General features: G+C 41.2%; 2 protein-coding genes across 10 annotated transcripts in view; one reads left to right on the plus strand and one right to left on the minus strand.

Annotated features, from left to right (window-relative positions):
• The first annotated feature begins 247 nt into the window (after positions 1-247).
• On the plus strand, positions 248-8,397 carry nsun6 (NOP2/Sun RNA methyltransferase 6). 3 transcript variants are annotated; one of them, XM_085418911.1, is made up of 12 exons: positions 248-359; positions 665-764; positions 1,736-1,891; positions 2,013-2,107; positions 2,357-2,463; positions 2,649-2,802; positions 3,172-3,253; positions 3,708-3,827; positions 4,294-4,438; positions 4,520-4,665; positions 6,115-6,240; positions 6,317-8,396. In XM_085418911.1, the coding sequence occupies exons 2-12, from the start codon at positions 690-692 to the stop codon at positions 6,494-6,496; spliced, it is 1,386 nt and encodes a 461-aa protein (XP_085275037.1). In that variant the 5' UTR covers positions 248-359; positions 665-689; the 3' UTR covers positions 6,497-8,396. The 3 variants fall into 3 exon arrangements, with proteins under 3 accessions (XP_085275037.1, XP_085275036.1, XP_085275038.1); XM_085418910.1 differs by having other exon boundaries at positions 251-359; positions 2,010-2,107; positions 6,317-8,391; XM_085418912.1 differs by lacking the exon at positions 248-359 and having other exon boundaries at positions 690-764; positions 2,010-2,107; positions 6,317-8,397.
• Positions 8,398-8,842: 445 nt separating this feature from the next.
• Positions 8,843-27,129, minus strand: part of cacnb2a (calcium channel, voltage-dependent, beta 2a) — a 70,600-nt gene continuing 52,313 nt past the window's right edge. For 5 of the 7 annotated variants that reach the window (XM_085418913.1, XM_085418917.1, XM_085418919.1 and 2 more), the window contains 11 exons: positions 24,496-24,618; positions 24,240-24,376; positions 24,039-24,115; positions 23,622-23,755; positions 21,358-21,438; positions 21,182-21,240; positions 18,486-18,595; positions 15,841-15,992; positions 14,019-14,114; positions 13,341-13,523; positions 8,843-12,215 (listed from right to left, as the gene is read on the minus strand). In XM_085418913.1, the coding sequence (XP_085275039.1) occupies positions 11,478-12,215; positions 13,341-13,523; positions 14,019-14,114; positions 15,841-15,992; positions 18,486-18,595; positions 21,182-21,240; positions 21,358-21,438; positions 23,622-23,755; positions 24,039-24,115; positions 24,240-24,376; positions 24,496-24,618 (1,890 nt within the window). In that variant the 3' untranslated portion in view covers positions 8,843-11,477. Of the gene's footprint in view, positions 12,216-13,340; positions 13,524-14,018; positions 14,115-15,840; positions 15,993-18,485; positions 18,596-21,181; positions 21,241-21,357; positions 21,439-23,397; positions 23,418-23,621; positions 23,756-24,038; positions 24,116-24,239; positions 24,377-24,495; positions 24,619-27,129 lie in introns of all 7 variants that reach the window. The other 2 variants (XM_085418916.1, XM_085418921.1) reach the window with 1 other exon arrangement.

The following is a 27,129-nucleotide window of genomic DNA, read 5'->3' on the forward strand; positions in this document are numbered from 1 at the left end:
ACAACAAAAAAGACAAAGATTTATGCACACACACACGTACACACGCACACACACACATGCAAAACATGCAAATAAACTTTATTTTTTTATTATTTATAATTGTTTATTTATTTATTGAAAATGCTGTTTTCTTTTTGGTGGATTTATTCTTGAGCATATTCTTCGCACAATTTTTTGTTTCTTTTTATTTAGAATTTATTTAGATTTTTTTAAATATATCTATTCTGTTTAATTAAAGAGAAAAATCAATAAAAAAAATTAAAAAGAAAGACAATTTGTGTCACGTGGCCTATGATGTATGCGGAAGTACTTGCAAGAAGAATGCCAAAACAATCCGGTGGACTCCACGCTGCACAGAAGTGAGTAACGAAATACAATTAAAAGCACATTTACAATGAAATCAGACCTGGAGCGGAAAGAGAATTTAACAGTCAATGTATTAAATAAATTTTAAGAAGCGGACTTGTTGAATGTTACAGAGTCGTTTAAGTGATACGATCTTTCATATACTTGGAGAAATTGCCTGATCTAGCGATAACATTTTGGTCTGTACAACAGGTATCGCTGAATTGTTGGCCTCTTTAGGTTTCCACATTAATCCAGTGGCGGTGATAATTAAGATGTCCATCTGACACGTGTTGCTTTCCTGCTTTCCTTTCCACAGTCTGAAGCCTTGTTAAACAGAGGAAATGTCGATTTTCCCACGAATTTCCCTGAAGCCTGAAGTGACTGAATATCTTAAGAGTGTCTTCTTAAACAAGGAGGTAAGAAGACTTCACATGCACTTCTTGGGATCGCTGTCTTCCCTTTCAAATGAAAAGATAACTCACTGAGGGAGTAGTTAGGATGCTACAAGTCGTCATTTATCGGCGTGTGCTTTCATTTAGCTGTTACAGTATATTTTCTGCAAATCTCTCTCCGCATAACAGTCACGAAAACCATTTGAGAGTTACAAAACGGTTACATGTGACTTTCTAACAAGAAATATTAAGTAATCTTTAACAGAAGTCCTGCTCCCTTAAACACTGATGGGTTCTCTCGTTCATTTGTTTTTTACAAATCATTCATATTACATTTCTGTTGTATGCAGTCAGGCATTGAAAGAGCTCAGGAAACATTCTGGATACTGATTCTGAAAAACTAGTTAATTTATTCATTACTTCTAGGCTGGACTATTGTAATTCATTGTTACTGGGTTGATCTGAAAGCTCCCTAAAAGTCTCCTGGCACAACAAAGAAGCATCATATTACTCCTATGTTGGCATCTCTTCATTGGCTCCCTGTTAAATCCAGAAAATGAATTTAAAGTCCTTTTCCTCACATACAAAGCCTTTAATAATCAGGTGCCGTCATCTCTTAAAGATCTCATAGTAACTTATTATCCTAACGGAGCTCTTCATTCTCAGACTGCGGGCTTACTTGGGGTTTCTAAAAGTAGAATGGGAGGCAGAACCTTCAGCCATCAGGCCCCCTTCCTGTGGAACCAGCTTCCAGTTTGGGTTCAGGGAATAGACACCCTCTGTGCTTTTAATATAGTTAAAGTATAGAGGTAGTTAGGGTTGGATCAGGTGACCCTGTCATTAGATTTTTGTCTATGCTCTTAGTCTGTATTTTGCAGAAAAGCACTTTATAAGTACCAGTCTGTTTACCATCTACAAACAGTTCTTTTGTGTTACTTCATCAACATAAAGGCACACTGTATGCTTTTTATTACCTAACCCTTCTATTTTATTAGGTTTTAACGGCGGTGGGTCATCAGGAGGCAGAGCATCGTTTCCACAAGCTGCTCTCATGTCTGTCTCACCCACCTTCATACACCTGCGTACGAGCCAGCACCCATCTCGCCCCCCTTGAGGAGATCAGGCAGCAGCTGGCAGAAGAGCTGAGGAAGGTGAGTCTCTGTCTGGTAACAGAATGTAGAGGGCGTAAGAAAACCCACACAATGGGCTTCGGTATTTGGTTGCAGTGTGTTGGAGTCATGCTTATTTAGTTTGTCATTGTTTTTCTAGCAGCTGATGTGCAGCTCGTCAGCAGAGGAAGTCTCTGTGCAGATTCTGCCACACCCACGAATTGCGGATGTGCTGATCCTTCCTGTTGAAGGTCCGAGGTATGCGAGGAATGCTTCAGATAACTCTTAATCTGCTCTGTAGAGGTCGCACTCAGCACCACTTGGGCCTCTGAGGTTCTCCAACATCCAAGTGGAACAGCAACAACACAGGAAATATTTCTGATAACAAAGGAACAACAAACACACCCTCAGATAGCTGCCAACAAACTGTCAGTCAAAGAGAAGAACGGCATTTTTGTGCGTGTATCCTCTGTAACCGTGTGATCGTTCTTTGTCCTGTACTCTCAGACCTGTGAAGCAGCTCGGCTCAGAGGTGGTGGTGGGCGCTCAGTGTGGCGGCGCCGTACTGAGAGGCGCTCACGTCTTCGCCCCGGGGATCCTCGGCAGCCCCAAATGTAAGACTTAAAAACAGTAGAAGTGAAGTGAGGCTGTGAATACTTAGAGCAGTGGTGTCTTTGTTTTCTTCACCTGCTCTGTGATTTGGAAGCACGTTTTACTTTTTGCCAAAGTATCTTCATTTGTTCCAAGTGTTGATTATCTTCCTTAAACCGAACCGTGTGCTGTTTTGTTTTCTTGTTAGACATGAAGGCGGGGGATTTGGTGTCCGTCTTCTCTGACCTGGAGGGCAAGTGCACCCGAGGAGCCACCAGCTTCCAGGGGAAAAAGGTATTTGTGGGTAATGGAGTAGCCGAAATGGACCGCTCCACTATCTTCTGCACAGATGAGCCTGCCAGGTAAGTAAACACTGTCTTTTTTAATTCCATATTCAGACCGTTTCACTCCATGAGCAGAAACACAAAAGCTTTTTCTAGTACGGACCTTCCCTGTTTTGAAGTTAGAAAAACCCCTTAAATTATAACTTCCTTCTTTCAAAATAAACATACTCTGAATATTACCTGGCAGTTCTTTATTTTTTGCTTTGAATAGGATTTGTTTTAAATAATTTATGGTCTCTAAAGACCTCTTGTATGTTTTGAAATGCTATGTTGAAAATCCCTTGCTCTTTTTTAAAAGCACCTTGGACAATGTGGATAGAAACTTTAAATTTACTCTTCATCTTAGAAACGTGTTAGCTGATTAGTTGTCGTCTTTTTTTCTTTCAGAGGTATCGGTATCCGAATGGTGGAGCCGCTTTACAGAAGTCCGTCCTTTGATGGTGTTTTACCTAGCCTAGCGTTCCTGCAGGTATTTTTTATTAGAGCCGCAGTGAGCTAAAGTCGGTGTAATAAACTAGAACCGCATTGGACCTTTATTAAAGTGGACCTATAATTCTGATTTCCAAAATAATCCGTATTTTCTGTTATAACTGGCTTTGTTGTAGCCCCTCAATTTATCCTATGGCTCAGATAAACTGTCCTGTATTGTTCTGGAACAGCTGCACCTTGCAAACAGATGGTTTGAGCAGCAGGTGGATCAGGAGTCTGATAGGATATCCGCTCTTTATGACATCATACTGATCCAAGAATTTAAAAAACTGCCTAAAACATTCCTACAGAATGACAGACAATGTAGAATAACGTATTAGGTCCATTTTAAAAAGAGCAGCAGTGAGGTTTCAGTCTGAATCAACCAGGAACTGTATTGTATACATGTTATGTCCACATCACTGCCCATACTGAAGCGAATCCATGTTCCGCAGAACCTCCCGTCTGTGGTTGTGGGACACGTGCTCGGACCTCGCCCTGGGGAGCGCATCCTGGATATGTGCGCTGCGCCTGGAGGGAAGACCTGCCACATTGCTGCGCTCATGGGAGATCAGGTTCTTGTGTCCAGATGCGATCATAATTAATATTCAGAGTATTTTTGTTTTTTTTAATGCAGTGATTTGACTGGTCCATGTGGATGGTATGTTGCCCATGAACTAGAATGAATTTGACACCAGTGATTTAGATCTAGGTCTCAAGCAACACTTTACATTAACTGTTAACATAGAAAATGATCCAAGTGGAATTTAAGTACATTTAAGGTCAGCATCTGTACCCCACCAAAGGGGCCCACCACCACCCCACTGGGAGGCTGGTCTGTGTCCAGCCTGGAGGAGAGGGCGGACAACAACACGTTCATCTTTGTGTAATAAAATTAGTGATCAGATTGTGTCCTTGTTAGCATTTACTTGATTTAACTAAAACGTCTCCTGAGATAAAATCAAGCAGTCTAGGATTGTAATTTGTGAAATTTCCTTCCTTTTTAAGTTGTTTCTAATATATTTTTTTCCTCCGACACAGGGAGAGGTCGTAGCCTTGGACAGGATCCGGAATAAGATCGACCGCATTCGTCAAAATGCACAAATGTTGCATTTGCAAAGCGTGAAGGCGCACTGCTTTAACAGCACTCTGTCTGTGAGCAGTGACCCAGCACAGGAAACTGAAGGTACAGTCCAGAGTTTATCTATGATGTAAATCTCCGGGGTTCATAATAAATAGGTAGCAGCTCAGTGTCTGTGTTTCCCAGGACCTCCGTTCCCTCCGGAGAGTTTCGACCGGGTTCTGCTCGATGCTCCCTGCAGTGGCCTCGGACAGAGACCCAACATGGGCAGCACCTGGAGCCTCAAAGAGATCTGCTCCTACCAGCCACTGCAGCGCAAGTTATTTCATGCTGTAGGTTTTACTTCACACACATAAACCACGTTTTATCATCTTAACATCACAGCAGTACTAGCGTTCTTTAACCTGCAGGTGGCAGCATTGGATAGAAATTCCACTGCAGCTTGATCACAGCTCAGATTTACTTGTTTAACGTCACTGTGAGGTTTGAAGCTCACTTCTCAGGCTTATGTGCAGTTTTACAAGTCTGTTCAAAAGTGCGCAGAGAAAGCAAACTGTCATTTCAAATTTCTGCGAATAACCTTTCGAGACCTGATCATTTTCTGTGATTTCGATTTAAAAAGTTCAATTGAATTCAATTTTATTTATGTAGCACCAAATCACAATAACAGTCGTCTCAAGGTGCTTTATATTGTAAGGTAAAGACCCAACACTGATACAGAGAACACAGCGAAAACCCCAACAATCACTTGCATGGAAACCAGCGCAGAGGACATGCTTCGTTAGAGCTTCATCAGTGTTTCCTATTCCTATTTTATTTACCATTAGAACACAGAAACCACATCAAATATTTAGAAAATGAAGATGAAGCATTTTAAGAAAAATATGAGGTCACTTTGAATTTGATGGCAGCAGCGTGTCTCAAAAAAGTTGGAGGAGGCCGTGTTTACCGCTGTGTGGCATCCCCTCTTCTTGTAGCAGCAGCCTATAAACATCTGGGAAGTGAGGAGAGCAGCTGCTGGAATTTTGGGAAAAGAATGTTGCCCCATTCTCGTCTGATATAGGATTCTAGCTGCTCAACAGTCCTGGATCTTCGTTGTCGTATTTTGTGTTTCATCATGTGCCAAGTATTTATAGCTGGTGAAAGGTGCAGGCCACTTCACTAGTCAGAGAATCTTCTACTATGAAGCCGTGCTGTTGGAATAGATGCAGTGTGCAGTTTAACAATGTTTTGCTGAAATTTGCAAGGCCTTCCCTGAAAAAGACGGTTTGGAGCAAAATACCTGCATATATCTTTCACCACTGATGTGGCCTTTCCACGTGTGCAAGCTGCCAATTCACTAATGCACCACTACACCAAGAAAGGCAGTCTTTTGAACTGAATGCACACCCAGAATGTGATAAATGATGAGTATTAGAGATAATAGATCTGGTGTGTTTTCCCTTCAGTGACCATAACAGGCAATACTTTTGGAAGCAAATGTTAAAAAGCTGTGAAGATGAATCTTTAATACTTTAAATTTGGGCCTTTTAAACACGACAGTCTGTGGGAATTTCCACAGTTTTGGAGCTAGCCTCAAGTGGCCACAAGAGGATCTGTAATTTATTTGGTACTTAATTTTAAACCCTGGAGGTTACCTCTAAAAAAGAGCAGCAAAAAATGAACTGAAACCAAATAGTTTTGGTCCAGTGCTTCTAAAACTCACTAAAAAGTTAATAAAACCACGATTACACCGACTATAAAGCGAGTACATGAATACGTAGCTATCTGTGTCTCTGCAGGCGGTGCGGCTGCTGAAGAAAGGTGGTGTTTTGGTGTACAGCACCTGCACAGTGACTCTAGCAGAGAATGAGGAGCAGGTAGCTTGGGCCCTTGACACCTTCCCCTGCCTCTCACTTGTGCCACAGGTAAAGCACTTGAGCCACATGGACGTGACTGCAAATGTAAAAATCACAAAGTGAAACCTTTTTTTTTGTTTTTCAGGAGCCCCACATCGGTGCTGAAGGCATGCCTGGAGCCGGCCTTCCACCTGAGCAGCTGCGCCTCCTCCAGAGGTTCAGTCCCGAGCTGAGCTGGGAGCAGACGGAAATTACAGCCCCGCTCCCCTGCAGAGCCGACAGCGACACTATCGGCTTCTTTATCGCTAAGTTCCTGAAAAACTAACCCGAGGGCTCGCGCTCTTGCACGGGGCTCATATGAGACAGCAAAATGGGAACAATAGTGTTTATATTACGACACTCTGTGTGCTTTGACGGGCCAGTGTTGACAAAGAGCTCCCTGCGCTGTTTACAGCATCTGCCTCTTAACAGCTGCTCTCTAAAACCGTGGGCCATATAGGGATAAGCTTTATAAACACCAGGGGAGGGTTGGATGGAAGAGGGTGGTGGTTGGGGGGCACGTGGCGACGGAGTCTGGATGAGTAACGGCAAATGCAGCAGAAGCAGCGCTACGGTTGCTATAACAACAGTGACGACACAGCTGCCATGGTGACGGATTCGCTGGAGAATGGATCAGGAAGTAGGTGTAGAAAGAGGCCATGAGAGGAATTAACAATTTAGTGTCTTTGCAGCGCTGGAGACGACTGGGACATTTAATTAGGACTTCTGGAGCCTGCAGGAAAGAGGAGACGCATGTGTTTGGCTCAGTCTCTGCATTCATCAGAAGGAAATGTTGCTCAGTTTTTCAGAATAAGAGCACATTTAAAGGGAGGCTGTTTCTGTTTTTGGAAGTGGTTAAGAGTAAAGATGTGAGAGGAAAAAGAGATGTTATTAAAATGATGACTTCCAGGATATTTAGACCTTTTTTAAATTTGTTTTTTACTAATAAAATAAGAGTTAATTTAGATAATTCCTTAAAAACAAGATGCCAAAATAGTCCAGAGGTTTTTTCATGATGGTAGCGTTTACTCCTAGAAGACCTTTGCATATGATCTCAAACCATTTGTCAATTGTTGTCTAAATTCCTTTTAACTAATTGTATTTAGCAGAGATTAAAAAGAATTTTAGCTAATTTTTTTTCCTTTTTCTCTTTTGTTATTTATTCCTTTTTATGCAAGCAAAACACAAATCGTCTTATATTTGAACATTTAGTCAACACATCCCAGACAAACGTCACGCACTGACATTCAAAAAAATACCGCCACCCCTCATTTCTTTATATTTTGCTAGAAAAACAGGTGCATAGAATATTACTATACAGGACAAAAAACTGCTAAAGAGCTTGATAGCCCAAAAATAGATAATTTTCTGGGCTTCAGAGCTCTTCTTTGGATGTTTGCTGCTTGTGTTTCATTCTCTGTAAGATCATCCCAAACTGCTTCATTGATGTTGAGGTCTGGGCCATGACTGATAGTGTTCCATTGTGTCTTTTATCCAGGTATTTTTTTTATTGCATTGGTAATAATTTGGATGCATTGCTCAATCAGACCTGTTACCACTGATTTTAAGCTAAGTTCTTGCATAACTTGGCATACCTCAAATTAAATGTTCTCCCTGTTTGCTTTCCTAATCATTGGCTTCTTGACAGCCATCGATTGTTTTTGCCTAAATATACAATTTAGTTGCTTCTTTTCTCTGTTGTATGTTGTACAACACTGGCTCGTCTCTTCAGTTAGGTGCCTTTTGTGCTTAAATTACTAATTAAAATGGTTTGTTAGACAGAAAAGGCTTAAAACGTTACAGAAACATCTGGCACTTTTTCATATTCATTAGAATATTTGGGGTCTAGATATTTGGTGCGATGAAAATCGACATTCAATGGCATCTTATTTCTCTGTGTGATCTTATGATCTTCAATTTTTCAAAGCTTTCTGATGTTCCCATAATGAAAGGCTTGGTAAAATAATTGATTCTCCACTTCCACTTCATATCTGCTCACACACATTATAGTGTGTTACATATTGCTACATGTTCACACGTGCTTATGGTTGCCAAATATAGGAACTAATTTATTCAGTGCAAATTTAAAATGGATGTCCAATAAATCCGCAGCCTGTGTGCAATTTATAGATCCGTGCCAGCAGTGCACCGACATCTGTCCCGTTCTTCTGACACGCAGTATTTTGAGGACCTTCACTATGACCTCAGCTCAATCCCCTTTCCTGGGAATAACATCAGACTCTTATCAGTCCACGCACACATCTGTCTGCGCTGCACTTCACCTCCCTGCATCTAAGCTGCATGTGAGTGCGGACTCGCTGCACCACTGAAGATTTGTTTTTCCCCGATTTCACATTAAAATTCAAGATCAAATATGCCTCATCTCCGAGTTTGTCTGTTATGAAGGCAGCTGTGAGTGTGTGTCGAGGCAGCTTCCTATATTAGAATCATCCCCTCAGCATTGTCATTCATGTCGGGGTTGTCATGACAACTCAGGAGGCAGGCCGGTGAGTCTACCTCAATTTTTTTAGTGGAGTTTCAGATGACTATTTATAGACGCACCATTTCCCTCCTCTGTCTGGGTCTTCTGCTGACACAAACATCAAAACGGTCTCCCACTGCGTCAGTCGTTTGTTTCCAACTTTATTCTTCGTATTTATGCAATATGTACACATGTACACTGTTATAAAATCTGTAGTGCTACCAATGTAGCATAGAAATGGACGAGTTTTTATAATTACAATTATCAGGCAAAAAAAACATTTAAAAAAAAGGTGAGGAGATGGTGTGTAAACAGAGGGCCAGAGTGCACGGACTCAAAGATCAACTAAAGTCTATTCAGGTTTTGATGATGTTGTTGACTCAGGCATATAGAGCAGGTAAAATATCCCCAAATCCATTAACCAGATCCTGTATTTTAATCAGAAGAGTGAAAAGAGGGCAAAAACTTAAAGGCAATATTTATCTGGTAAACACTTGGAATTATTTTTGTTTCTTTGGAATTTCAGAAATACCCACACTGAACAACAAATCCTAAAATTAGCATTGTTTGTACTAAGAAATCAAAGTAGGACTTAAATGGAATTCGTTAGAAAAGGGGTCAGGATTAATCCAAGATGAATCATCAGGACCTACGATTTGGTGGGAATGTTATATCAAATCCCTTTCACTTGAAACCAATGTGAAAAAGCCTGTTCCAATGTTATAAAATGTTTCTGGACCCATACAAAGAACAGTACTGCATGTGTTGAGAGGAAGTTACTGGAGAACTCTTTGTCTGTCTTGTAAGGCAAGACTAAGGTGCGCCTGCAAGAAGGCATGAATATGTTAAAACGTAACATCTAAAACCCGTGGAATCAAAAAAAGAAACTAAGCAGTAAGTGATGAACATAAAACGAGCAGTTTGACACTTTGGGAAATACGCTGTTAGAGTTAGAGCGATACCACTCTCATATACGAATCCCCCTCCCCCAGTAATGCCACAACCTGTTATTTGTAGGGTTTGTACAGATTTCACCAACACAAAATGGTAATTGTTGAGCTTTTAGAGGTGCTGGTAGGTGGTTTTTACCTTCAGAGAAACTGTTCACATGAGCTCTTTCCTCCTGTTTATTTGTGCTAAGCTAACCTGCTGTTGGCTCTACATTCCTACAGATATGAGAGTGGTATCAAGTTTTTCACCTGCTAAAAATCAATGCAGTCTGATATAACAGTGCTGCATTTATGAAGAGTATAGTATTCAGTTATTTTTTTAAATCAAACAGTCATTGATTCAACTTTATGATTATTCTCAAATCTGTGATTTATACTTACTAAAGTACTGAAAGCTGTTAAGCTTCTTAGAGATGCTACGCTTGGCTGATCCCTTACTCACAGTGGGTAGGTTTGGTAGAGTTTTTACACTGGATTTTCTTCTTGACACAACCCCAAAAGGGATTTGTGTCTGCCGTTTTGTCCAGTCTACCAATCAAAGTTGTCTCCTTGTGGACCCCTTGATCACTTCAAGAACTGCTGCTATTTTAAGTGTATTTCAGACTATTTGTAGTAGGACATTTATAGATGGTACAGGCCACCATTCAGGTCCTCTCCCCACAAATGCGTGCCTCAGAACATTCGTAAAACAGTCTGGTCCTGGTGGATAAACTGACAACTATGTGAATCTTGAAAATATGAAGACAAAAACGAGCATGGTCCTGACCTAAAGCACTGTCACTGGGGTTGGACTCTGTTTGGTTGCTTGGTTGTAGCCTGAAAGCTAATTATCACGATGAGTTACAATCATGATAAACCTTAAAGCTGATCTGTTTAAAACAGAAGCTCTTTTGAGGTTTGTGGTTAAATCAGCACAAATGTGCAAGGTCTCAAGTGACCTAAAACTAAAAACAGGAGCAGCTCTGAAAGCAGTCCAGAGGTGTACAAGCAGACTACTTAGAAAATGAGTAGTTTCTATAGTTTTCAATGTAATTATGGGAAGTGTTATGGCTAACACAGAGAGACAGACAACCATTCGCGCGCACATTAACACTAATGGGTAATTTGGATTAATCAGTTAACCTATCCCCACAAACTGCATGTCTTTGGACTGTGGGAGGAAGCTGGAGTACCTGGAGGAAATCCACGCAAACACGGGGAGAACATGCAAACTCCACACAGAAAGACCCTGGCCTGATGGTGGAATTGAGCTCAGGACCTTCTTGCTGTGCGGCAACAGTTCTAACCACTGTGCCACCGTGCTGCCCTACACTCATTAGGTGTACATAATAAACTGGCAACTATGTAGGCAAGTGTTATTTCCCAAAGTGTCAAACTATTCTGCAACTACAACATCAAAGTATGATGGCTGGTCAACCCTCGCAGTAGTCTGAAGGAACAAATTATTCAAGTGGTAGCAAGCAATACAACTTAATAATAATAATAATAATATTAGAAACAATAAAAATTATAATGCTAATCACAGAAAGCACAGCTCAGTACAGAAAAAATTCTGCTTTTGTGTCATGCTTTATCAAACACAGGTTTAAAATATGCATATTTGAGAATATTCATGCATATCCACACATAAACAACGTCTATGCATAGATACACACATACATATATTCATATATTTATATTTGTATCTATGTAATCAAAATCCTGCCATTGAAAAAGATGCAACAGCATTTTCAAAGAAGTGTACATAAATAGGATGCTGTGGTTTTTCAGGGTATAGCAGCACGATGGGAGGACAGAACAGAGTCCAGGAGGGCCTTGGGAGGGGTTCTGGTCTGTCACTGGTGGATGTATGAGTCTCTGGCCCATTCCCCTGCCTCACCCCTCTTTTTTGGAGCTACCTCCCCTTCTCTGTCCCTCTCTCTGTCCCGGTCGTAGTAGTGATGGTGGTGGTCGCGTGCTGGCCGGTGGTGGTGGTGAGAGCGCTGCTTGTTCCGCTCATTGTGGTCCTGTTCGCGCTCTTTGGAGCGCTGGTGTCCCGTGCTGTGACCGGCCTCGTCCGCCCCGCTGCGGTGATGGTGGTGGTGGTGATGGTGGTTGTGGTCCCGGTGGGGCAGTGGCTCGTAATGCTGTTGCTGCTGGGGATGCCCCTCCCCTTGATCCTCATCGTCCTCCTCTTCCTGCTGAAGACGCTGAGTGCGCGGCTCAGTACAAGCCGAGTCCTTGCTCTCTCGACTTTCTCGGCTCTCCCTGCTCTCGGGGGTCTCAGAGTCCAAAGTCTCTTGCCGGGAGAGGCCCTTGGCTTTACTGCTGTGATGGTGGTGGTGGTGATGGTGGTTGTGGTGTTCAGTCCTGGTAGAAGATGACCGGTGGTGGACGTGTTGGGATCTCCTGGATGACTCTGTCCTAAGAGGCCTCTCCTCCTCGTTGCCCTCCTCCTCCCCCTCTGCGTCAGCATCGCCCTGGTCCAGGCTCTGGTGGTGGTGATGATGGTGGTGACGGTGATGGTGGTGCTGGTAATCCTCTCTGGAGCCTTTCCCCTCCACTTTATCTCCCTTCTGCTCTGTACTGTTTCCCTGAGATTAGCGACACACATCAGTCAGTACGATGACACATACAAAACCAGAAAACATCACAGCAAGCACACGCAAACTAAAAATCACACCACCCCAGTTGTTTCACCAAAATTCACACAGAACTACAAAGAAGAAGATGTCACACTTGAACACACACGCTTTCTCGTCAAATCCATTCACGGCCGACTCTGACCCAGGAGTAAGAACTCAAAAAAAGCAAGGCGTGCTCCTCGGCTTCAGCTTTCATCACTCGACCTCGCCGCACTTACCACACTAGCAAATACAAGCTCACTCCTGCTCCTCATCAATATCAGCGTTTTCTTCGCTCTCAGTCTTACATTGTGATGGCAGTGGATAGAGAAAGGGCAGATAAGGGGATTATGCAGCATTTACAGATGACTGAAACTGCCCATAACGGTGAGGGTTGTTATAAAATATATTAAACAAAAACAATGGTTTAGAGCTGAGCTGAAAAGGAACTACATTAGAAAAGGAACTATTAAAAGTAAAATAAATGATTTCATGTTAAATACTAAAGTCCAGCTCTCTGTCTACGTCCAAACTGTCTCTAAACTGTTTTTATTCTATTGAGTTTTACATGTTTTGTGGTAGTTAAACTTCAGGGGTCTCCTGTATCATCAGCATCAGCCACGATTAATCAAATGAACGTGATAACAGCATTGTTTTGACCTGTTAATATGAATTTTGTTCCCATCTCTTGAAGCGTGTTTTGTCTCTGCTAACTCTTTTCTTGCTGTCAGCTCCTGTTCGTCCTTTTATATTTGATGTTTTCTCTGATCTAGTTCCTCTTTATGCATCAGAAGGTTCTTGTAGAGCATTTTAAATTCAGTTTCTTCCTTAGTATTTCATACCCTTGTACCTATCCTAGATAAAGTAGATTATTCTTAATTTACACATTACCTGTAGTGCATATGTTAAAGAATAACATAATATGAGAAAAGTAAAGACTTTTAGCAGACATTGTAGATGCAAACTACAACATTTTGTAATTCTTCAACGCTCTGATTTCTTTCATCTCTTCCTTTCTAATCCTGCCTCCCACACTTCTGGATCCCCTCCTTTTCCATGGCCTCCCTTGGCCCAGAGTATGCTCAGCACTTGTACCTGCACGCCAGAGACCGGGGCCGTGCTGGAGGGCAGGCTGGCTGTGGGTAGCTTTGCTAGCACTGGGTCAGGGGGGCTGCAGCTGGTGGGGTGAGTGCTTTTCCAGTAGGCCTCCAGGTAATCGGCCATATGCTCACATGCGTCCTCCAGCTGGTTCTCATCAAGAATGATGTCAAACATTTCCTGCGAAAGGCGAAACGGGCGCAGTCAGAGTTGAAGGAAATGGAACGGAGACATGACAGGGTCAACAAAACCAGCCAGCGCTGATGTGGAACTTCACATTAAAAGACTTAAAGAGATCTTTAAGGAAACAAAAAACGATAAAAAAACCATCGGGGCAAGTTAGAAACAACTCACAGGATTAGACACTAGATAACATTAAGTATTCATTTTGCAGAAAATCTTAAACTGTAAATCCCTAAAGATACTGACTGCTATTTAAATGAAATTAAACCTCCGCTTTCACAATACTGGAGGGTTTGCCTCATTTTCTAAAATAATAAGTAAGCAGATTAGAGAGGGACGGAAATAGAACTTGCAGAAATTATAAAGGAATAAACAAAACCTGACTTCAGATATGCACAAATTAAAACCCAGAGCCAAAAAGAACAAAACTCCAAGTTATTTCACACACTGGATTAAAATTGGCAGTAATTTCGGTCCGCTGTGGAGACTTACAGGAGGGCACTGAGCCAGCTTGTCGGCGGCCACCATCTGGACATTGAGGTGTTTGGCCTGCGACTTGCCTCTGGACTTGATGAGCCGCTGTAACACCTGAAGGCAAATGAGGACGAAAGGCAAGAAGGTCACGGCTGTTTTTGACAAACTTAAATTAAAGCTTTGTGCGTGCAGCACACAAGTTTCTCAGCTTTAAACAGGAGCTTCTTTTGGAGGTGGACAATTAATGTAATCTTAGAAGGATTCATTTTACAGCACTACAGATAGATAGTAATGAATTTTTAAAACCCATTTTTAGATGAGACCCCATAAATGTGGGTTGAAAACCTCAAATCCTAAGGCTCAACTGGTCAATTAAATCTGCCATTGGCACTTATATATGATATCTAGAGCCTGACCAATATATTTCTCTTGGTGATTATAATCTGTTCTTGAAATATAGAGTATCATCGGGTATGTTGTCCAGTCAGCATGTGGGATTTTTGTTTGTTTACAGAAAACAATGCAGAAAAAGCATAACTCTTTTCCCTCCTATCAGTAAGTTGCTAACTAGTTTGTGAAAAAGATAATAAACAATAACCCTGCTCATTTTAACAACAGCACACTGTATTTATTTGTGGTTATACTGGATATCCATCCAACTATCCATTTATCATACCCAGCTGTCACAGGGTGAAAGGCGGGGCATACCAGAGACAGGTCACCAGTCACAACCATGCCTATGGTCAATTTAAAATCACTAGTTAACATAACATGCATGTATCTGGACTGTGGGAAGAAGCTCCACTCGACGGGCCACCTTCGGACACATGACCTTCTTGCTGAGAGGCAACAGTGGGACCCCCTGCATCTCTGTACGACTGTGCATATAGAGTATATATAAATATGATATGAAAACTACTTTTTGTATTGAAATATACTTTTGTTTTATGTGTGCGGCAGGCTGCAATGTGCTACTACTGTAGAATAAACATTCAATATTTTCCACAAACTACCAGGTTCGTGCCACGTGGTGATATTTGATGGCTAATGTCAAACTTCTGTCATTAAATAGACTTTGTGTATGTCATAAATAAATATAACCTTCCCAAAATAAATACTGCCACATCCAAGACCATTTTGGGAGGCATGAAAATTAAACAGCCGTGTTGCCTGAAATTATTTAATGCAGCAATTTTGGCTATTTTTACTTTTGATACAGAATATTTAGCTCGTACGATGTCTTTACATTCATTTGTGCAGTTGCTAATGAAGTTGAGTAATTCTACTCATTTAACTGTGATTTATACAAATACAACATATTAAAAGTTACACTTAGTGTATAAGAAGCAGCAGTTGGGTGTAATTAAGAGGCCAGGTGATAAAGAGCAATTTATTTTCCCCACTTCGAGTGTGATTTAATCTGCTGCCACTGTGATTTAAAGCTGGCATCTCGTGTCTGTTCATCAGCTATTGCTTTCTCTCATTTTCTGAGATGTGCTTTTTATTGATCACTGACTCATGAGCCTTTTGTACACTTGTTGAAGGTCGAAGTGATGAATCAGTCCTCTCACGCATTTTCTCACTCTCAAAGTAGCAGTCACATCTGACATGCTGGATTTAAAGCCAGAGAGCAGTTGCAGAGAGACAATACAAGCGGTGACAAGACAGGACGACGTGAAGACAGACACACATAAACCAGCGGAGCTGACTAACACGTTTATGAGAGTACAGGGAACATCTGCTGAGCCGTTTTCTCACTGTCCTTATTTTCCATCATAGCACATGTACACTGGCAAGTGCATCTGTTCCTCTCTGTTCCTACAGACATCATTTCTCTTACCTTGGGTGAGGTGATCTTGACGTAGACAATGATGGGGGCGAGGGAAGTCTTTCCCAGCTGTGACGGGTGGTTGATGGTATCGGCGTCCAGAACCACCAGCTGTAACGTCCGCGCCAATTCGAAAATTCGCTCGATTTCACTCTGGACTTCAGCTGAAGGGAGACACAGAGGTCTGGGTTTATTCTTTTCAGAGCAGGAAATTATTTCTTATCAGTCGTCAGGGGGATTTATCATGATAGTAGCTTGTGTAACACTGGTTTGTTTTGCACTTTGTTTATCAGTGGCACACTTCCTCTTTTCTTTCTTTGCCACTTGATTGAAATCCCCCTATTTTCACTCCTTACTCAAAATCTGCACTCTCTTTTTCACCTTCTCATTGGGCGACAGTCCTGCTACTCAAGTTCAACTTAGCCATTTCTTTGTTAGCATAACCAATAACTATATTTATGTTTATGGAAGTTTATGACCAAGAGGCTTAAGTCTAATCTTGTCTTTGTTTATTTTCCACACTGAGCAGTCCACTGGTGTTGTTTCCCCATTCATACTCACAACTGCAATTAATTTAAAGTTGGATAAATAAACTTTCATGCACCAGATCATAACTTAATAGCTGATTTCTTTCATGCATTCTTACCAGATCCCCTTAATGATTAAGTTCACTTCCGAAACCCCGATTAACACCAATATATCCTCTGTTGCTGACTTTCAAAGACATCACAAATCTTGTAGTGTCATCTAAAAACACCTCACAAGTTGTTTTGATGTGCCTGTGCAAATATATTTCATGATTACTGATAAAACAAAAAGAATAAAAACAAAAATGATCTCGTCTTTTAACAGCTGAGTTCGTTATCGCAGATCAGCTCTCTGCTAGGATGACAGAAAATGAACATAATAGGCCCCATTAATATTTATGCTTAATTTATTGCAAAATATTCACAATATTAAAGATACTCCTAACTCCATATTTTATTATGGACTATCCTAGAGTAGCTGTGTATGATTTAAAGTTAAAAATACTCCTTATTTATCTTAAACCGAACAATGATGCATGCCTTAAGTTCATCTACTGTCTGAAAGAAGTTGTTTTAGCTCCACCCCCTCTCTCTTTAAGCTGACTCTTGTAATTGGCTGCCTCTCGTAAACACAAGTGATGTCATACAGATCCATGAGTGTAAAAAACATTGTCTTTTGGCTCATAGGGATTACTTGCCTTACTTTTGCTGGCCTCATTACTGGAAACTAGGGGCATGTTTAATGTGACCATCCACCACTGTACAAATATATATTTGACAGATTTATACCTGACGATGGCACTAGATTAAAAAGGATCCCAAGCGTGATTTCAATTTATTTTGAATATCTGCGCAAATTTTTGCAACAATCCATCCATTAGTTGTTGAGACATCCCATTTTAATGTGGATCCCTAGAGCCACACTGAAAGCGTGGCTAAAAAAATGATTATTAGTTATTATTAAAGATGAATTTTTATGACTGCTCAGAGTCCATCAGTCATATAGTACGCCTTTTAAAAATCTGAGCCTGCATCAGTGATTTAGGGCATAGCTCTTTCTGCCTCACAGAGACTTAAATATTCAAAAGACATCATGACTTCAGGGACACGGCTTGGAGACTAATAGCTCTGAGTGAGTGAGGAGCCACATTATGTTACCTCTAACAGATACCGACTCTTACATCACACAACTCCCACTCCAGCAGATGACGACGTGACTGCAAAAACAATCCTACAAATAACTCAGGAAGGCCCAGTCCGGAGAGAAATCACGGCCAAGCTCCATGACTTCCAGTCCCGACAGTCTGAAGATAACATGAAAACATTCCAGCCTAACAGCTCATTCAAAATCTCATTTTCCAACTTAAAAATGCCACAGAGGGTCACCAGTTTCACGTGTTTCCAACTTTTCCTGAAATCATTTCATCCATCTTAAAGGAGCACAGCTTCAAGCCAATGTCACTTTTGATGGTAAAATTCTCTTAAAAAGCCTTAAATTACATAGAAAGCAAATGCATAACTCTTTGCTCTTTTGGCAGGAAAACAAAAGCTTTGAGAGACAAAATAAGAACAAAAGAATGACAAAACACACCCTGAGTGGTCCTTAACTTTAAAAGCTTTATGTTTAGTATATTAAATGAAAAAGTAGGTTTGACAAAGACTTCGTTATCTGAAGAAGAACAAAGTCAAAGTTATAGTGTGGCGGCTCTCTGTAATCATTAAAAAACTGCACTTTTAACACACGATGTGCTTCTATTTTATGCTTTTTCCTGCCTTCTTCCTCTGCTGTGGCTGCTGACTGATGCTTCTGGTGATACATAGCAGAGATTAGCCTTGTCACCTCTGTTTGACTCCGGAATCTGTTTCATTCTAATCACATCTAAACCCCAATCAACCTCAGTCAAATCAGAGCAGCTCTTGAACTTATTACTGCATGTTTGCGCTCCATCTTTCATCCCAAACAAAAGAGGCCAGCCAAGGCCATTCAGGGCCGTCTAGAGTTATCGTTACCATTGTCAAGAGTTTCTTTAATCGTTTCCTTCCTTTTTGCTACGTAAGCTGGTCTCCTTGAAAACATTATGAATCAAAACACCAGATGTTCCCAGGTGTAGAGTTTTCTAAGAAACTTACCCAAATTTGAGCGTGTGTTGGAGCGTTCGATGATGGCGTGCTTGCTGGGATTGTTCAGGACCGAGCGTTTGGCAAGAGAGATGTCCGCCGTGACTCGAGTGATTGATATTCTGTCACGAGAAATGGGAGAAGTAATCAGTAGATCTGGGCTTAAAACGAGATGTTGCTGAGGGCAGCAGTTTTTATCCACTGCTTGAGCACATTTCCTGAAACACTGCTGCAGTTCTCAAAGCATTAAGAGCAATCATCACGTCATTGAAAGCCCTGCATCATGCTCACTATAAACATTTAGGCTACAGCGATCAGGCATGACATTATGGCCACCTGGCTAATAGTGTGTTGGTCCCTGCTTTGCTAAACAGCTAAAAAACTGCAATGCATTGTGTATTCTGACACCTTCCTACCACAACCAACATTAACTTCTTCAGAAATTTGAGCTACCATAGCTTGTCTGTTGGATCGGAAAGAGGATCACTAGATAGTGACCACTGCAGACCGGGAACAGCCCACAAGAGCTGCAGTTTTGGAGTTGCTCTGACTTAGTGGCCACCTGGCTAATAGTGTGTTGGTCCCCTAATGTATCCCACCAACCCACTAACAGGTGCCATGATGATAATAATCAGTGTTATTCACCTCACCCGTCAGTGTTCAAAATGTGATACCAGATCGGCGTATATGTGACTAAAATGAGACTTCCCTTCATTGTTGCTTTAAGTAAAGGCTCTCGTGTCATAAAGGTGGTGTCCTACACACAGGAACTCCAGGGTAAAGGGACAGTTCACTCTAAATTAAAATCTACATGTTTAACCTCTGCTGTGCAGTGCTGCTTGTTTTTGTTGATGTTTGGTTTCCCAGAATTAGAGATACTGGTTGTAGAAATGTTTGCTTCTCTATTAAATATACTGCAGCTGAACAGCACTTGCTTTGCGATGCTCAACGCTTCCAAAAATACATCTGAAGAACTCAGCAGCAATTCCTTTGAGAAACCATGACCTAGTTAGTCAAACAAAAAAATCCACCACCCCTGTTCTACTAAAAGAAGAATGTGGCTTGTTACCATTACAGCTCAACCAACTGGGACACCATTAATGATTACATCTTAACACGAGCACAAATGCCAAGAAAATATACTTTACACTAATGTTCTTCATCTATTTATTTATTTCTCTTTTCTTTTAATGCTTATTGACTTGTTGCAAAGGCAGCTTCTGTGACAGCACTTCAGTCCCTGACGAATTTCCCTAAGCGGACAATGAAGTCGTATTGTATTGTTTTTCATTGATCGTGTTCATCAAATGCAAACAGTTTGTCAATACTGATACTATATCACAACTGCTCACCCTTCCCTGCAGACATTTGGAGGTGTTTTGGGGAGTGCTGTGCATAGTTTCACTAACTTTTCCAGATTTTGTAGATACAACGAACATGAGCTAAAGAGCCTTAACAGCTCAGTCAGTGGTTGAACACCCGGGGAGCTCTGCTGCATGCCATTCCTCCCCTCTCTTTCCTCTGTCTATCTGCTGTGTTATATAAATAAAGGAAAAGTATCCCACATAAAAACCATGTGGATGTTGTTAATGTCTGATCTGTATTTGCTGGAAAAACATTAACTGAAATAAAACGAACTAAAATAATATTTGTCCCTACAAAACTAAATAAAAAAAAAATACGAGAAATGTTTTCAGTTTAAGTCTTTGTCGGCTCGGTCAAACGTGTCAACGCTGTCAGGCTGACGAGGCTTTGGTGCATATGTTTACTGGGACTGAGATGTCTGTGTGACTGTGGTTGTCTGTAGTTGTTTGCTTTGCTGTACTATGTCACGTCTTGCTCTGAAACTCCGGCAAAACCACCCATGTCAATAACAAAAACGAACACTAAAGCTAGCGAAAAACACAAAAACTGAAGTGAAAAGAGCACATCCACTGTGGGAACTAAACGAAACTGCACTGAATAGAAATCAAACATGTAAAACTCCGGAAACAGCGCTATGAACAGTATGTGTTTATATTTGAGTTTGGGCATGTTACTAACTTTAGTAACACGAACTTTACACAAGATAAATTAAAGTTTAATAATTTAAACATTTATTTTATACATTTTGAGGATTTATAACATGTGTATGCTTATGAAAAAACATGTCTTTTGCAGCCCATAACTGAGGATTCTGTACCAAAGCAACAAGAGAGCGCATATAAAAATGCGCTGTGCATTTGAGACTCGCACACGGCGTAGGAATCTCGATTGCCAGGTGAAAACTGTGCCAAACCAACTAAGAAAAACTAACACCAAATCAAAGACAAATGTCAGAGAGCAGCAGCAGGGAATTACTTACAGGTGTAAATTTGTTTAAAACAAATCAGCAGATCAAACGGTATTCTCCGCAGCTGCTGATGATCTGAGTGGATCTTCGTGTTGTGCAACTTCTAAACTAAAAAACCTCTCTGCTCCGGGTGGGAGGATGGACTCAGCATTGAGTAAGGAGAATCCTGCTCGGCTCTAGGGCCCATTATGGCCTATTAAGGACATGGAGAGGGCCTATTTAAAGCAGCGGCACACATCTCCAGGCCAAACAAACTTGTTACACACTCCCTCAGCTAACCTCGAGGGAGAGATAAATACCAGCCTATAGACTTAGAAGAGTGAGGAAGGAAGCGGGATGGGAGCTTGTGTTTTTAAAAAGGTCACAGGAAGCTTACCTTCCCTCAAATCTGTGTTTCAAAAAGTCAAACAGCGCTTTTTGCATCATGTCTGTCACCTGCAAACGAGATTCAGGAGAGAGAACAAGAGTCAATGAGTCAGGTTTTCTAAACTACTAAAGAAAATACTAAAGAAAATTCAGTGTTGTGTTTGGAAAGTTGAAGCTTTGATGCACCTCGTAGCCCTTCAGTGACGGTCCAACCAGAACCACAGGCCGCATGGAAGGCACAACGTCGTACGGAGGAATGTGCTCCGTCTTCAGAAGGAGAGAAGAAGAAAAACAGTTACACATTTATGGAGACAAAGTAAACGCTCACCATCACAAATCACTTAAGGGGGTGGAAAAACAACGAAGTAGACATTTTAAAAGCACTGAAACATTATGAACCATGAAACGGGACGTCCGAGCTGGTTCGAAAAAAAACAAACAAGCTTTGATTTATAACCGATTTGGCAGTTTGCTGCAGAAACTTTAATGATGACACTTCAAAGGAGGTTACCGTAAACGAAAAATATTTATGTATGTCAGATCGAGTCTCTCGTGTCATGGTTCTGATTCCGCTGAATAAAAGGGAAGCTAAATGATAGGAAAGGTTAGTCAGGGAGTGAGAAAGAAGCCCGAGTAGATCAACAGAAGCTTTGACTGAAAACACAAAATTAGGACACAGTTAGAAAAACTCGCTCACTGCTGTACGGAAGAACAGCGTGTTTGAGCCGAGAAACAGAGAGAAGGTTTACTTCTGCTTTCTCTGGCTACTTAAAAGGACTGCTGACATTATTTTCTTAGTCATCCCTTATTTGTCCTCATGTCCGGGCGGTTCTTTCGATCTGTGTTATCTTTACGATAAGTGTTTCAGACGATTTATTTAGACTTTCTTGTTGCAGTCTGTTGCTCCGTCTTACTCATCCCTTCAGCTCTAAACATTTTCTATCTAGCATTCGCTGTCGTCAGTGAGCTTCCCCAGAGACGCTGTGGGAACTGATGCGCACTACTGCTGACTAACATGCCATCAATGAACAATGTAGCTCAGCTTAAATCCTTTCAGTAGCATATTTAACTTCTAGATTACATGGTCACTGTAATCATGGGAAACAAGCTCTACTATATCCTTAAGTCCCACAGCAAACAGCATTTATTTATTTCAGCTGTCACTAATGAAAAATATGAGTAGTGAAGCATAAGAATGGGCAAAGACATGCCCCACTGAGTTCTTGCTGAGAGTTTCATGGGAAGAATGATACAACTCTTCTAAAGCTGCCCATCAGCACCACAAATGCTTATAAATTCATTATTCTTTGCTTAATCCATATAAAGTGCATGAAACAACAAGCTGCTGCTTTATGAGGTTTTTATGTTGACCTACAGATATGTTACAAATAAAGAAACAGGTTTCAGTGTGCTTTGGCAGTCTCCATGTTTCTGTTAGTCTGCTGGAGGATTGGACCTGATTATGTTATAGTGAACTAAAGCTAAACCAAAACTAAGTTGAAATAACACTTCAATGAATTAAAAATAAAACCAAGATCAAACTATATTATATGTTTTACTTACATAAATGAAATGTAACAGGAGTTTCTTTAGTTTTAATCTTTGTCATTTATCAAATGTGTCAGCAGAGCCACCCTGAGGAGGCTTCAGCACATTTTCAAAGGAGCTTGCAAAGAAAAGCGTCTGGACTTCTTTAAGTTACTTGAAGACGTTTCACCTCTCATCCGAGAAGCTTCTTCAGTTCTAAGGTCAAATGGTGCTGTAGTATATGATTTGGACCACTTTTTGCTTATAAAATGATTCAGTGACCCCTCATGTCCTGAAGACGAAGACTTTTATGATGTTGACAGAACATCCATATCTCCTGACTCTAGAGGTTAGGATTCAAGCTTTCCTTTAATTTGTCAATCATCATTTCTTGGCTTTTCATGTTTTCTGTTTTTATTCTCTTTGCCTTTATACTCTAGCTTCATATTGATAAAAGATAGGACCATGGCATTACTTTTCTCATCAATTGTAGCTCTCACCAAGAAACAAGCTGTTCACACTGAGATCCCAAATTTACACACAAAACAATTACAACACACAGGCTGGCAGGAGCGGTGAGTAGTGTGAGTACATTGGTGAGTCTATGCTTAGGAAATGCATTGAGAGTTTTTCACAGCTCAGACCATGAAGGTTATCCCCACACCCTGCTGTGCTGGTGCGGTGCACACAAAGACTTACCGACTTCTGCTTCTGTTTAGCTGTGGCAAGACGAAAGAGGAAAAAGAGAGAGGTTAGGAAAAGGCATGCATGCTAAGTGTGGTGTGAACGCCGAGGGACAAGGACGATGGTGTAGACAAACAGGAGGGGCGCTGCGTGTAGCTGAGCAGCCATAGGCATTTTAGTCAGAGCCGTGCGGACGGATAGAGAAGAAGTGAGGGTCGGGTAGCTCAGGTAGAGTTTACCTTCTTAAAGAAGGGCATTCGTTTCTCTTTTGCTAGGGGTGACATGACAGTGTTTGGACTGGCTTTAGGGGAGCGCAGGTTGACTGGAAGCTCATTGTCCTCGGGGTCTAAGCCTGTGGCGTCTATGTCAATGGCTACCCACACAGACAGACAAGAGCATCGTCACATGGAGGTGAAGACAGGAGGTCACAGGTAGCGGGTAGGATTTACATTGAAAGTAGCACAGAATGTAGGTACTACACAAAAAGTACATGAAACATGTAAAAGTACAGTTATGGCAAAAATAATGTCTGTTTTACTGAGGTTAGGAACACGTACATCTTACCTACAGCTGGATTTCAGTGACTAAATGTTGATTCAAAATACTAACAAATCTATTAAATACAAAATTGGACTTTCACCCCTGAAGCTGCTTACCAGATGAAGGAGGAGTAGATTTCCGTGAGTTAGGAACAACTTCACCTAAACTAGATGATGAGTTTGCTCCCAATTTACTGAAATGATAAATAAATTTTTTAACATTAGGCCAACAAAATTGAATATCTAATGATGTGCACATTCATAATAAATTATCTCAAAGCTAAAGCAAAGGACTTTGGTGTGCACGAGTCTGTTTACCTGGAGTGGAACTTGCCCTGCTTGGCTCTCTGCTCCTGGAGGATACGAGTGTTTTCAAGCTTCACTGGACTGGGGATGAAACCGATTTCACAGCCTTCTTTCACCAGGCGTCCTATCCACCAGTCATTGTTGTACTTCTACACATACACAAAATTCAAGAAAGTCATCTCAAACATCCTCCTTTTTATTGCTGCCGTCATCTTTCTTTCCATATGGCATCGACAAACTAGCGTACTGAACAACACCTCTAGCTCACCTCTTTGACATGGAGGAAGTCTTTAGCCTCAAAGGAGACGGCCATGCCTGGCACAGGGACATCATCGTCGTGACTCGGGCTGTAGCTGACATTTGTGCGGACGGCAAATGCAACTGGTTTGATCTAGCAGAAGGGACAAAGGAGGGAAAAAAAGAAAATGTCAGATTTCACAAGCGATAATTTGCTTTCAAACTGGAGGAAATCAAGCACAGATTCTAACACGAGTGGGGAGACAGTTGCTAAAAGTTTTTATTCTAATCTTTTTCGAACACTACTGCCAAGCTGTGATCCTCGTCTTTGTGTGAGGTGTAAAAATAACCCCGGGTGAGAGATATCAGCAGCCTCTGACTCATCCAGACTTCGTCTAGTCTTCTCTCCACAAATGAGCTGCCTGCTTTTCTGTCTCTCTGCTACATGCTACAGCACTCACATGTTACAAGTTCAAATGATGCAACATGTTACCAACTGCAGCACCAGTAGTACAAGTACGCTCAAGCAAAATCAGCACTTGCGTAAATGGTAAATCATAAATCAATCCAGCATTCTTTACAAAGACAGAATCAATACTGACCTCCTTATACGATCACTGTAAGCCTTTTACTTCAAGACAAAAAGTCATTGAGATAATGCATAAAGCTAATAAAATGTTTCCAGGCAGGGAAATAACAATCTAACACTGCTGACTGTCTACAAACTGCATGAAACAGCACTGATGTAGCTGCACCGCTCAATAAAACCTCCCCTGCCCACAGTGACACGTTACCCTGCTACAAAAGATTAAGGATCACATCATATGCTCACATACAAACACTAAACTAGTTTCTGGGTTTGTTTTTGCAAGCCCAGAATATCCACTTAAGACACATATCCCTTTAAGAATTACATAAAATGCTTTCGGACATAATCTTGGAGCCAGTCTGGCGGCAGTAGCCTCAACAGTTGGCAACACGGTCATGCCCTCAACCAGATTACATTTGCTCTGCCTTTGACAGAGTGACAAGCACGACAGAAGTCAACTGAAAAGCCAAAATAAATGCACAAGGATCTAGCTTAGAGTAATCTCCCAGCCCAGACTTGCACGCTAAACATTTACCTGCAGGTGAAAGGGAGCAAGATGAGAGAGTGGATGTGCAATATTTAGCTGGAGGTCTAACCGAGATCACTAGATCAGAGAGGCTGATGCTATAATGGAGTTGGACTTTCTACAGATTCCTAAAAAATGCCTTCAAGGGGCACAAAAAGTCTGGACTGCTGCAGCCGGTTTCCTCCCAATCTGATTTACTCTTAGCAACCCAAAAATAAAACGCACTGAGGTAATTTCCATTTTGATTTCTGCATTAAAATGTGGACAGAAAGTATAAGAAAAACACATTTATCTTTATTACCACTGGGTTTAGCATAAAGTGAAACCAAAACTGATTTATAATAGATAAAAGTGGAGCTCATGCTATATATTTTAAAAGCTCTATTATCTGATTTAATAGTCGTGGGAGAAGATGAACCCAACAAACACTTTAAACTTTTTAGTTTCTGATTAGGAGACAGATTATTTTGCCACCACTCCCGACTAGTCAACTAATAAATGCTCCACTTCGTTCATTGGCTAGTTCATAACTGACTGTTTTTTGCTGCTATTTGCTTTCAGGCTTTCAGCTTCATTGTTTTAATTCAGTCCCACTGCTCTTGCAGTGAACTTTTCTGTCAGGTAGGCAGCTATTTTCCCAGTTAAAAAGCTACCTTCTCAGAAAAAAATACAGTGAGCTTCCGCAGGGAACACAAACAAATGACCAAGAGCACTTACATGACTCCAAATGAATGATAATGTGACTTTATTTGTGGTGACAATATTGGCGCGTCATTACTCTGTTCATAACCAGTGGTCAAAACATTTATTCCAAGTTTCAAGTCTATCAGATAAATGCCTCAGAGAAACACAACTAGTGTGAAATCACAATAAACTATGAATGACTGTGTAAATAATACATTAGTCAAATCCTCCTGAGATCATTTTCCCACATGCAGGCAGCAACGTAAATATTCTATGGCTGTAAGCTGGAGTATGTGTGTGTGACGTCTCCATTGAGGAAATCATCCAATCCAGCGTGTGCACTGCCAAGACCCTTTGAGGACACAGAGTCCTTGGCATTTGCATGCAATGAGTCACATGCCTGAATGAAGGTATGAGGTCCATTAGTATACATATGTGTGCTCTCTCAGTAGTCTCCTGGACTGCGGCCTTTTTCCTCCCTTCCAGCTGCTCTCCTTCATGTTATCCATCATTTTCTTTCTATAGTCTTAATGGCACTTACAATATGCACACGTACATCTCTTGATGTGCCACCCTGTCTTTCAGGTGACTGTGGCGTCTATTCAGAATGACACTGCTCAACAGCATCTCCTCACCTCCTGACTGAGCCCATATGGCTCTGTTGCTTCTTACGTAACACAGGCTTTCATTATGGATGCCATACTGCAGTGAGTAAGGGAGAAGGACAGAGGCGGAGGGTTAGGGACAGGGTGAGAAAAAGAAGAGAGGAGGAGGGCAAAATAGAGGACATGGAATAGTAAGATTTAGTGTTAAAAAAAGGAGATGAAAGAGAAAGGACTGGGAATAAGGAAGTAGATTAACAGCAC

Source organism: Rhamphochromis longiceps, linkage group LG9, assembly GCF_057381845.1.
Source record: "Rhamphochromis longiceps isolate RC_006_pf linkage group LG9, R_longiceps_female_GT1.1, whole genome shotgun sequence".
NCBI lineage: Eukaryota > Metazoa > Chordata > Actinopteri > Cichliformes > Cichlidae > Rhamphochromis > Rhamphochromis longiceps.

Coding starts and splice junctions, on each gene's coding strand:
- nsun6 (XM_085418910.1), top strand. CDS start 690: ATGTCGATTTTCCCACGAATTTCCCTGAAGCCTGAAGTGACTGAATAT. Junction 1,892..2,009: donor TGGCAGAAGAGCTGAGGAAG/GTGAGTCTCTGT, acceptor TTGTTTTTCTAG/CAGCTGATGTGCAGCTCGTC. Junction 2,108..2,356: donor CTTCCTGTTGAAGGTCCGAG/GTATGCGAGGAA, acceptor CTGTACTCTCAG/ACCTGTGAAGCAGCTCGGCT.